The sequence below is a fragment of the Mobula hypostoma genome, chromosome 26, assembly GCF_963921235.1.
Source record: "Mobula hypostoma chromosome 26, sMobHyp1.1, whole genome shotgun sequence".
Lineage (NCBI taxonomy): Eukaryota > Metazoa > Chordata > Chondrichthyes > Myliobatiformes > Myliobatidae > Mobula > Mobula hypostoma.
The window spans coordinates 5,454,362-5,467,053 of NC_086122.1; the positions used below are offsets into that span (position 1 = coordinate 5,454,362).

The 12,692-nt window shown below is 41.4% G+C and overlaps 1 protein-coding gene across 6 annotated transcripts in view; it reads right to left on the reverse strand.

Annotated features, from left to right (window-relative positions):
* Positions 1–48: 48 nt before the first annotated feature.
* Positions 49–12,692, reverse strand: part of rims3 (regulating synaptic membrane exocytosis 3) — a 320,769-nt gene continuing 308,125 nt past the window's right edge. For all 6 annotated transcript variants that reach the window (XM_063033771.1, XM_063033774.1, XM_063033772.1 and 3 more), the window contains 2 exons: positions 6,983–7,122; positions 49–6,384 (listed from right to left, as the gene is read on the reverse strand). In XM_063033771.1, the coding sequence (XP_062889841.1) occupies positions 6,172–6,384; positions 6,983–7,122 (353 nt within the window). In that variant the 3' untranslated portion in view covers positions 49–6,171. The remainder of the gene's footprint in view (positions 6,385–6,982; positions 7,123–12,692) is intronic.

A 12,692-nucleotide genomic window follows, 5' to 3' on the forward strand; every position in this document is an offset into this window, starting at 1 on the left:
CAAGCATTGAGAATGTCGATCATATAGAAAACCACAAATATACTTGGAGAATGAGCAGGCAGTTACTGCCGGTATTTTTATTAGTTGAGGTTTACAAGTCCATGCAAGTACAAGCTGTGTCTGTGTCGTTAACAGGATTCTTATTAAAATCGCTAAGTGTTTTTTTTTTACAAAATTACCGTGTGCATTCTTCTCATCCGCAGATTCCTGCTGCTTATAAACATGAACAGATACAATAATACACAGGTACTGTGGAGCCTGCTGAAGGCAAGAGGTATAAAATGATTGAGAGCACAAATATAAAAATGACCATTCCTTTAAAGAGACGGTATCCATTTTTCAAGCCTATTGTAATCACAGTTTGAAACCATCCAAAGACCAACTGTGCAGAGGAATATATTCAATTTATTTTCAAATATTTGGTTCAAATATCTCTTTGGATGAGAAATGCAGTTTTAATTATCCGGTATTTTTAAGATGGCTGTTAGTGCTGATTTAGTGTGTTTAGATTGTCACTGTTTGGTGATGGATTTTTATTCAATTTTGATTATGCCCCTGTTGGTAAGAGCAATGTCAAGATCCTGCTTTTCCCTGATTTACTGTTGCCCATTGCCTTGCAAAACAGAAGGGTTAAATATCAGGGATCTAGTACGTCCATTGGATGAAACCTCATATAAGTAACTGTTACAATGCTTTGGAGATAATTTGTTACAGAAACATGTACATGTAACACCACACAAAGTTCTGGGCCATCCATTCAAATCTAGTTGCAACACTTTAGGAAGGGTGTGAAGGTTTCAGAGAGGTTGTAGAGAAGGAAGAATAACAGGTTGGTTCCAGGGATGGATGAATTTCAGCCACCTGGTCAGTCTGGAGAAGCTAGAATTCACAATGGAGTAGAGAAAGCCAAGAGGAAATTGAACAGTGAACAGTATTGGGGTAAGTAGAGAGAAGCTGCTCTTATAAGGGCATGACTGAAGGACCAGGAAGTGCAGATTTAAAATTTGGAATAGTATGTATGAAGGAATGTGTTAAATTAATAAGGTAGTTAGAACCTGGAAATTGGTCTGTGGTAGCAATGGAAACTGGATGAAATAGGGCCTTTAAATGGGAATTTTAAGGGGCTATGCAGAAAGCAGGGGAATGAATTTAGTGGGATTACGTACTGGGAACTGGCACAGATTACAGAGACTGCATGCCCCCCATACCTTTGAAATTCTATGACTCTGTGAACAAAAACAGCAGAGAACAGCATAAGATGTGATTACAACAGGCTTATTACACCCCAGCTTATCTCATACACCTGGAAGAATGTACAGGTTCTCCAACCATGCTCTTTCATATCTACAGTTCACCCTCAATACCATTCAGAGGTCCACTGTGGATGTTGGCACAATTCTAGACAAAGCATTTTGTGATATTCATCAGGGTTATTAAAATTTACCTTTCATTTATTTTTGCTGGCTTATACCTCTGAGTGATGGACTGTAAATAAATACTGGGCTTGAATACCTTCCATCAGGGTTGAGGATAATAGACTTCTGTGGGTTCTGAGTTGACTGAGGGTGGGTAGACCCTCTGCTGTCTGTTGGGCTTCTGTGTGCTCACATGGAAACTTGAGGTTCACAGCTCCTCATCCAATGTCCCTCCACTACTTGATGCAGTTGTGGGCCAGGGATTCCCACATGTTGTTATGAATGTCTCACTTCCCCAAAGAGGCTTTTAGTGCATCTTGGAATTAATTCTGTCATCCTGCTAATCTCTTGTGAGGGAATTCAGAGAAGAGGACTCTTGTGTCAGACACATTGAACAACAGGGTGTGATAAACCCATTATACTTTCATGATTTAAAGTCTAATTTGAAAGCAAGCAAACTAGTTGAGGACAATGGTACTTAAGTAAATCATGCTTTAACATTGATTCCAGTTTAGACATACCCCATAATATAAATTGTGTGGCCAAGGTGAGCAGTGCACGCCTTAAACAATCTAGTACAATAATGGACTTAGTTTGTCCATATACCAATGAAAGTTAGATTCCATAATGTATTTTCATGATAGGAACAAAAATACTTGTCCTAGCCTGTGATCCTGGAAATCTAAAAAGCTCATACCAGTTTTCTTTAGACTCATGTGTACTTTGCAAAGGGGTCATTTTGTAATAACAGATTGGACTTCATGCACTGGACCTCAAATGTCGGTCACTGTGGTAATGTCACACTGGTATTGTCAGGTAGCTGACTGTGGGAAAACAAAGCAATATGAGTGAATGCAGAGCAAGGAGACTACTTTCTTCCAAAAGACAATAATGCTCCTTCACCAATCGAGAGAGCATTGGTAGAGCTAGGGTCAACATCTGCCCAGTTTGATAAATAGGATGGTTAAAGCCATTGTGGGGCCACCTACCCATTCAGTTTACTAACTTGCTTTTGTTTTTAGGGGTGCGCTACTCTGATGCAATGTAGGCTAATGTGCAACTTCTAGCAAAAGAGTAGCTGCGTCTCACTTGTTTACTAGGTTTCACCTTTGAATCTTCTCATTGATACTCATAGGAGAAACAGAAAGATTGGCTTAGAGAGGGCTCAAAACAGGAAAATTGCATTTTAAGTTTCACAGATTGTGTGTACCCTCCTTCCCAAATCTGTCTCCTGAACAATGTTCCTTTTAAACTGAGGTTTTAATTACTCCTCCTAATATCTCATCTTTTGCTTTTTATGATCAACATTTTTGTTCTGATTATTCATCAGTAAAAGCAATTGGAATGTAACTTGCGTGAACTCTGGAAGTAACTCCAAACCTTTCCCTGACTTTCTGGATTGAATATTACCATATCTTTAATCTTCTGTTTTACTTGCAGGAGGACAGCAAAGGTGGTCTTCTGTCATGGATGTGGGAAAAAGCATATTTTTAACCACTGGTTGCAAATCATTCATTGTAGAGACACCAAGAGAAACTATGCTCTATTTTCGTCTGAGTTGGCTGGGAACTATATACAAGGTGCTGTGGACAGGTTTGCAGAGGTCAGATTAGGGTAAGGTGTGACTATGTGATCTCCGTATTTGTAGAACAGCCCTAAAATTATATAAAGTTTTGACACCCAGGCAAAATTAAAGGAGAGTTGGCTGAGAAAATTGATGAGAGATGAAGGGGAATCTATAAAGCATTTGCACATTTCTTTTCCAAACATTGTTACAGGCTGCCAAAAAATGGTCCTCTCTTTTTACCTTTTAGCATTCTGATTGAAAATGTCACGTATACAATACTGAGATGCTTAATGCACTTTATATACTCCACAAAGACAGTGCAATCAAGGTTAACAATAGGTGCATCATAATCTGACCAAACATTACAAGACAAGTTATTAATTATTATATCAAACCAATGATGTGACCTCTGACAGTTTGATAGTAAAACCACATTACTTATACAGAGGGAAATGCCCTTTCAACAGTAAGTCATCTGATGTGTTGGATCTTAATTTGATGGTAAAACTGCATAAAGTTCTTGTGTGTGTTCTTTTAAGGAAAAAAAACCCATCTCAGTCCTCATACAAAATTGTTTTGCAGTCCCAGCCTTGCTACAGAGAGAAATCCACAAAACAGCTTCTATGTAATAGGTAAAGAATAATTTCCATCAACATGTGAATACCATCTTTACAAACAAAGAATATCACTGCTCTCCATCTTCCTCTGGGCTCCCCTCCCCATTCTCCAGCTATGTATCCCTTTTGCCAATCAACTTTCCAGCTCTTAGCTTCATCCCTCCCGCTCCTGTCTTCTATCATTTCGGATCTCCTCCTCCCACTTTCAAATCTCTTACTATCTCTTCTTTCAGTTAGGGTCTCAGCCCGAAAGGGTCTCAGCCCGAAACGTCGACTGTACTTCTTCCTATAGATGCTGCCTGGCCTGCTGCATTCCACCAGCATTTTGTGTGTGTTGCTTGAATTTTCAGCATCTGCAGATTTTCTCATGTTTGCGAATATCTTTTTCCTACAGTGATTGAATTTTCCACTGCGTTTCAAAACTGGTAAGCCAGATAATGGTAACAATTCCCTACCCCCACTTTTTTTTCCAATGGTCCAATGCTTTGTGACTTCACTAGATCCTTTTCAGACGACCAGTGGTTTACGTCATATGCAGAAAGCCTCTCTCTACACATTATAGATCCAAGAGTCAACATAGAATTGGCTGTGCTTTTTTTGCAATGATGTGAAAACATAGTAAGATCACAGCTACATGAGTGACAGTGCTACATTTTTGCCAGAATTACACAAAATATCACATTTAATCATTCCTTAACAATCAGCCCATTATCAAGCCTCTGCGTCCATGGAATCTTGAGAGTGAAGATGGAGGTTTGGGAACTGGATCTCCATAGGTTCCTCATCTCTTGCCATTCAAGTTTTTCATGGTTTTACACAGGAGGCTAATGTGAGCAGCTACAAAACCATAAAGTGCTTACCTTTGAGATATTCTGCCCTTTTCCTCTTTTTATTATTGGTGGATTACTGAAGGCTAATTTGCCTTTTGCTTTATATTGCAATCCTCAGAAATCCACCATTAGTCATTATTGTTCTTGCTCAGTTAAGATCTTCAGATGGTGAAGGTTAACAGCCATTGGCCATACCTAGGCCCATATTTTCCTGAAAGACATTGGTTGACATGAAAAGTTTAACTTCCCATCCAATGTGCTGCCCGTGCTAAGTTCCACCTCCAACCTGATCTCATTGACGCTAATGAGAAAACTAAGGTTTCCGTAAATCTTTGTAATAATTTCCTAATGTGAATATTTATTTCTTTCTCTAGGTCAGAATGGCTCCATGTCTGTTTTCCTTTTGGAATGGTATATCCTTTGGCCTCACACCATGCCGAATGAGATGGCCAGTGTGGCTGGGCCTGATTGGAGAGCTATCTTCCCCCTCTTCAAATGTCTACGTTTCTTAAAACAAGGCTAGTTTCAGTATCTTTTGAACAGACAGCGCTGTGTAATATTCCTATGTTTGAGTGACAGTTTGGGAGATTTTCTGGATCTCAGGCTCACAGGGCAGCTCATTGAAGAAAAATAAAACAGTAGCCCTTCTGATTCCTTAGCTGCCTGTTGCCGGGATCCATTGGTCAGAACTCCGTATTTCCAGAACTATTACAGCATGTTATTCTTTTGAAGTCACCAAAGTTTTAAAATGGTAAAAGCATGCAGATGTCCATTGTTCTGTATTTCCTAGGGTGCAGTAATTTAGATATGTGAAGGAATGTGTTAAGTTGAAGAGATGTCTGGATTGGCTTGGACTATTCAGGGGGTCTCAGTCCAGCCAGCGCTTGCTACACTGAGATTTCAGTGCATGGAGTAAGCAGTGTGCCTTGTGCCTGGTGCCTTCCTGCAGGAAGTGTGGAAGGGTGGAATATAGCTGCCTACCAAGGTTCGGGGTGCTGAAGGATACGTTATCTATGGAAAGGTTGTACAAGTATTCAGCATGCCTTCTCAAACCTCATTCGATAGGAGGGTACTCATGCTCAGAGACACTCGATAAGGCATAGGTGGGATCATGGGCTTGTTGATGCAGGATTCAAGGAGGAATTCTGTTGCGGTAAGAAGGGTCAGCATACTCTCCATGTGACCTAAATGCTGACATCTTCCACCATCTCTGAGAGAGAACCTTTACTTACACATTCCAGATGCATTAAACCAAAGCAAATGCACAATAGTCTTGTGAAGAGAGCAGAGAGGGCTACATTTTTCTTTCCTCTGGTCGGGGCTCCATGACCATGAGGAGGTTGTAACTCAGTAAGAAAACGTGACAACAGTGGGAAAGAATGGGTGACAGCATCCATTCATCGATTTGCTGCGATTGTGCTGTCCGTGAATCTTCTGGCTTCCTTTGACTCTCCTTCCAACTATTGGTTGCAGTGGGTGCATTGCTCTCAGGAAAAGAAAGGGTTGTCCGTGAACTGTAGTGGAAGGTTCTCTCTCTATTGCACATTATCCCTTATACATATGAAAGCAAATTACCCAAATATGTAAAATGAATGCACAGGTTGCAGAGATTACTTATAATTTTCAAGGTCAACAAAAGTAAAATAAATAACGGATACGAGCATTGGTCGAATTGCACATACAGTATTTACAGCCTCCCCCTCGGCATTCCGATGATATGCACATGTCCTGTAAGTGGAGAACTAATGCCCAGCTGGGCCTGTGCTGCTGTCCAGCGAGGACTGGGAGAGCCGACGAGTGATGGGCGCCACTGTGGAATCCACGAGAGAAGAAGTCGGGAAGAGTTTGTACCAGCCTGTGACTAATGTGGACAGGTCGAGCTCCTCCAGTAGGATCTGGGCCATCCCCATGAAGTATTTGTGGTCCATCCGACCATAATCTCCCCACACTATGACCTGAAAGTACATCAAGAGTTACAGGTGATATTTGCAAGGCAGGAAAAGATCTGTTTATAAAATGGTTTGAGACATTTTGTCCTGTGGATTTGATGATACAGGAACCCAGAAATAAATCAGAAAACTCTTCTGTCCTTTCACTTCAAGCATTTCCACATATTTGCAGTGAAATTTCCCACTAAAGTTCCACAATGATTATGGTTTGGAGGCATGTTGAGGATTGCAGTAAAAGGAAGAGGGGAGTCCATGGGAGGATTTTAAAAAGATACAAAATTTAAAACTGAGGCAGTGTGAACCATCACCACACCAGTCCACAGGTATAACAGGTGATTGAGGGTATATGCTGCAGGATACTGGGTGACCTGACTGGAATCACAAACGGGCTGGACCAGGTGAAACTAAGAGTTCTCTTAGAAATAATAAACCGATTGATTATCAAAGTTAATACTTTACTATCAGCTTTTAATTTTTAGATTGTTTCAACACATTCTCAAAGTTCAGAATTTAAGCACTGGATCATCAGTCCAAAGCCACTATATCCAGCTAGATAAAGTCACTAGTGGGTCCCACCCCTTGCAAGGGGAAGCCCAGCACTAACCTGCAGCACCCTTCCCTGAGGGCCCTCGTCAAACAGCAATGCCTGCTGGTAAACTGGATCCAGGGTCTTCTTTGATAACTTGGTTTTTCTCTTTGCAATGCACACACCATTCTCCAGGAGATACACTTTAATGTATGGGACTGAAACACAGAAAGGGCAGGTCGTTAGCAGGCTCTCGTAGAAAAATAAGTAATCTGGACATATCAAATAGTTACAAAATATCAACTTGCATTTATGTAGCACCTCTCATAAAATCACAATATTCCAAAAGTGCTTTGCACTCAACGGACGAAGCACTGTTACTCTAATCTACAAAGCAATTTGTGCACAACATGATCCCAAAAACAAAAATGAATAAATGACCAAAGAAGCTTTGGTCCTGGTTCAAGGATAAACCATGTTGTAAAGATTCTTTCCTGGACGTGGTAGCTTCTCCATTGATGTGAGTTTCACATGAGTGTTACTCAAAAGATGCCACCTCCAACACCTGACATTCAGCTGAAGACGAATCAGAATAAGGTTTAGTATCGCCGGTATATGTCGTGAAACTGGCACCAACCAGCTGTTCAGTGGGAGCTGCTCACTCCTTGGTCCACAACATTAATTCCCACAAAGCTGAGATGGCATCCAGTGAGGGTGATGGAGGGCCAGAGCTGTGTGTGGTGGGTGTAGGTAAAGGAAGTCACTTCTCATAGATATGATTGAGTTTTTTTTTTGGTGATTGATGAGGGTAGGGCAGTGAATGTTGCCTATATGGATTTTAGAAAGGCTTTTAACAAGTTTCCTGGTGGTCATCTGATCCAGAAAATTATGGCACGTGGGAAGCAGAGTGAGCTGGTAAATTAGATAGAAAATTGGCTTGCCATATTGGACAGAGGGTAATGGTTGAGGGGTGCTGTTCTGACTGGAGGTCCATCACCAGTGCAGTTCCAGAAGGATTAGTGTTGGGGCTCTTTATATCACCTCATATCTATCGCCATTAAGGCCAAATGCAAGAAGAAAAGTGTACAGAAAATGGCAGTATTCTTAGGAGCCTTGGTGTACAGTGAGAACTTTTGGTACAAGTCCACGGCTCCCTGAAAGTGGTAACACAAGTTAGGGTAGTAAAGAAGGCAAGCAGCTAGAGGGTTATGTTTGAAAGTAGTGAGGTCAGATTGCAGTGATAAAACTTTAGCCACATTTGGAATTTGTACATAGTTCTAATCGCTGCTTTACAGGAAGAATGTGGAGGCTTTGGAGAGAGTACAGAAGCAGTTCACTGGGATGCTTGCACTGTTTACTTTGGAGCTTCAGAGGCTGAGGAGAGACCTGACACAGGCATATACAATTATCAGGGGCAGACAGTTCTTCCCTGGGTGTAAATGTCAAATACTAGAGAGCTTAGGTTTGAGGTGAGAGGGGGGTAAAGGAGATCTGTAAGGCAATTTTTTAAACACATAAACGGTGCCTGGAATGGGCTATTAGGAGAGGTGGTAGAGGCAGATACGGAAGCAGGCTTTTAGACGAACAGGCAGGCGATGGAGTACACTGATTAGTTAGACTGGCATCATGGATGACACAGAGCTGGTGGGCCTGTTCCTGTGTTGTACTGCTTTAAAAATGTGTGAGGGTTACATCTAAACTCTGGGTTTCCAGTCCAGATCCCTTGATGTACAGTACCAAGCTAGAAGTTGAGATTTACCATAGTCTGCTCTTTGGGAAATGTTTCTACACCACTTCGAAGTCATCCCCAACCCTCCACTTGGATTGTGGATATTGAAGTGATGATCTCATGTGTCTAACATCTAATGTCTTGGCACTCAAAGTTCTCCGGATATAAATCATGCTGTATTATCATTAGCTGCATTCTCTGATATTCCACACACCATATGAAGTTCCTCCAGCCATTTAAATCTAACACACATGCAAGAGGTGGATAATACAAAGAACACAACTAACCCTGGCTACAAAACTGCTAATGTGAAAATTACTCACACATAGAATGTTCATGGGCCAAGCTATTATCCAATTTTGAAATTCAATTATCATCCTTGGGCAACAAAGCAACCTCCAATGCTGCTGATGAAACCTATTTTAATGTATGTTTCATGAGCAATTGACATTAATTCTTTACATAATGTAGCTGGTATCAGGCATTGCTGTGCTTTGAATGATAGATTTCCTTGTAGTTATTTCATCTGGAATATCAAAGTCACACATTAAATGCCTCTGAGATCACTCAGTTGTTTCTGAACTGGATCTCCTTCAGCAACATAACTCGGCTCTCAGTGTCCTTCTCCAACAGTATGTGCTTTTCATACTGATCATTTTTAAAGCTTGTGTAATATCACAGGGACTAACCTCTGACAGGTCACCTCTGTTCAGTGTTTCCGTCATTACCACCTTTCCCCCAGCTTTTGTACGAAATTTACAAAACACAATTTGTAAATCTCAGTATCAATCTCTGAATTCCTTAAGAATGTGACTCACATTGTAGAGTTGCTTCTCCCTTAAGGACATAATATCCTTTTAAGTTTTTGTAGTTCTACTTCTTTGGATGCTGTACCACTCTGCATCTTCCTGAGTTAAACCTCTGGATGGCTTTTTTGGTGTTCAATAGATGGGGGCTGGGGCTGTGGTGGTGAAAGGCACTTACTGAGACATTCAGAGCAAGTCACTCAGAGACAGAATCCTAGTAAACATCAGACCCCTGCCACATCTGTCAGTGATGGCATCTCCACTTAGTATCATTCAAGACACCCCATGGTGAAATGCATCCAGTTGTTTATTGGGGTTCTAATTTAATTCTTGCCACATTTCTGTCATATTATTCTATTCTCTGAAGCCCTTCCACCAGCTTTTGAATTTTCTTTTGGAAGACTTTCGGCTCAGAAATAAGACCATATGCCCATTAGACAGAGGAACAGAATTAGGCTATTCAGCCCATTGAGTCTGATCTACCATTCAATCATGGCTGATTTAATTTCCCACTCAACCCTATTCTCCTGCCTTTTCACCATAACCTTTGATGTCCTTACTAATCAAGAGCCTACCAACCTCCATAGAACAGAATAGCACAGGAACAGGCCATTTGGCCCACAGTTGTGCTGAAACAGCTAAAAAGCAAATCAAAAACACCCAAACACTAATCTCTCCTACCTGCACCATGTCCATATCCCTCTATCTTTCTTACATCTATGTGCCTATCCAAACATCTCTTATGAGCCTCCATCGTATTTGCCTCTACCACCATACCAGGCAGCACATTCCAGGCATCCACTACTCTCTGAGTAAAAAAAAATATCACCCCTTTGAATCTACCCCCTCTCACCTTCAATCCATGCCCTCTGGTATTAGATATTTCAACCCTGGGAAATAGATACTCTGTCCAATCTATCCATGCCTCTTAGAATCTTGTAAACCTCTATCAGATCTCGCCTCAGCCCCTGGCACTCCAGAGAAAACAACCCAAGTTTATCCAGCCTCCCATTATAGCACATGCTCTCTAAACCAGGCAGTATCCTGGTGAACCTCTTCTGCACCCTCTCCAAAGCCTCACCATCCTTCCTGTAGTGGGGCAACCAGAACAGTACACAATACTCCAGATGAGGCCTAACCAGAGTTTATAAAATTGCAACACAACCTTTTGACTTTTGCACTCAATGCTCAACCAGTAAAAACAAGCATTCCATAAGCCTTCTTAACCACCTTATCGACTAGTGTGGATACTTTCAGGAAGCTATGAACTTGGATCCCAAGATCCTACTGCTCAGCAACACTCCTAAGGATTTTGCCGTGAACAATATGCATCTCCTTCCATTTGCCTTACCAAGGTGCATCAATTCACATTTATCTGGGTTAAATTCCATCTGCCATTTCTCTGACCATATCTGAAGTTGATCTATGCCATGCAGTGTTCTTTCCCAGACTTCTACACTCTCCACAGCTCCTTCAGCCTTGGTAAAAATCCCATCTGCATTTTCATCCATGTTATTTATATACATCACGAACAGCAAATGTCCCAGCACAGATCCCTGTGGAACACCACTAATTACAGACCTCCGGCTCTGTGCAATTGATCCTTAAACACCTCCAGTTGGAATAAGTCCCTTTAACCACTACCCTCTGGCTCCTACCAGCAAGCCAGTACTGAATCAAAAATACAGTTTACCATTGATCCCATGCATCTCAATCTTCCGGATGAGCCTCCCATGAGGGACTTTGTCAAACGCATTACTAAAATCCATGTAGACAACATCTGCTGCTCGACCCTCATCAGTCTCTCTTATCACCTTGTCAAATGTTCCCCCTTTATCCTTGAGTGGTCCCACCTTCTCCCTAGTTATCCTCTTGCTCTTGATATGTGCATAGAAAGCCTTGGGATTCACCTTAACGTTACCTGCCAAGAACCTTTCATGAACCCTCCTGGCTTTCCTAATTCCCTTCTTTAGTTCTTTTCTGGCTTCTTAATATTCCTCATGTGCTTCATTTGTTCCTAATTTCCGAAGCTCTATGTACGTTTTCTTTCTCTTCTTGACTAAATTCATACCTCTCTGGACATCCAAGGTTCTCACGTCTTTCCATCCCCATCCTTTTCTAATAGGAACATACCTTTCCTGTCCTCCGTACAATTGATCTTTAAATGTCCTCTGATGCCAAAGTCCACAATTAACGCTTCTTAGTTCCTGCCTAATAATTTTCCCTGCTCCAGTTTAAAACTGGCCCACAAGGAAGATACCTATCCTTATTTAACATTAAGGAGTTGTGGTCACTGTTCCCTAACTGTTCACCCATTGAAAGGTCAGTCACCTGGCCAGGCTCATTACCCAACACCAGGTCCAGTATGGCCCCTCCTCTCATTGGACCATCCACATATTGTTTTAACAAACCTTCCTGGATACACTTAACAAGTTCAGCCCCTTCTAAACCCCTTACACTAAGAAGGTTCCAGTTTATATTAGGGAAGTTGAAATTCCCCATGACAATAGCCCTATTATTTTTACACATTTCCTTGATCTGTATTTGTTCCTCAGTGTCCGGTGGCTATTAGGGGGTCTGTCAGTGTGATTGCACCCTTACTATTCCTGAGTTCTACTCAAATCGACTCAGTGTCTGACCCCTCCGTTATGTCTCCCCTGAGTGCAACTGTGATATTGTCCCTGATTAGTAGTGCAACTGCCCCCCTTTTATCTCCTCCTCTGTCTTTTCTAAAACTTCAATAACTTCCACTTTAAATATACCCAATGACTTGGCCTCCACGCCATCTGTGGCAATGAATTCCGCTACTCTCTGGCTAAAGAAATTCTTCCTCATCTCTCTCTTCCAGTGGGAAGATGTGTGGATGTGGTTTAATATGATATTTATTCCTCTAAACACCCACTAAAATTCAAGTTAAGCATCTGAAGCTATCAAAACCTTAGTACAATGTCATTGGTGTAGGTACAACTTCTTATTGCTGACAGAGGATCGGGTCTGTCCAGATAGCTTTGTTCAGATTTTTCAGATCTGAGCAAATACACGATGACCTTCCTCCCAAGAATTGCTATGACAAAACAGATCCAAGCAGTCAGCATCAATACCAGAACTAGAATGTCTTGTCTGACCAGGTCATCTACTCTTTCCACGTATACAAGATTACAGAGAAAAAATTGCACTGAAGCATTTCATTGGGTCTGACCTGTCCATTCCAGCGTTTCAAAGTTCAAAGTAGATTTTATTATCAAGGTATGTT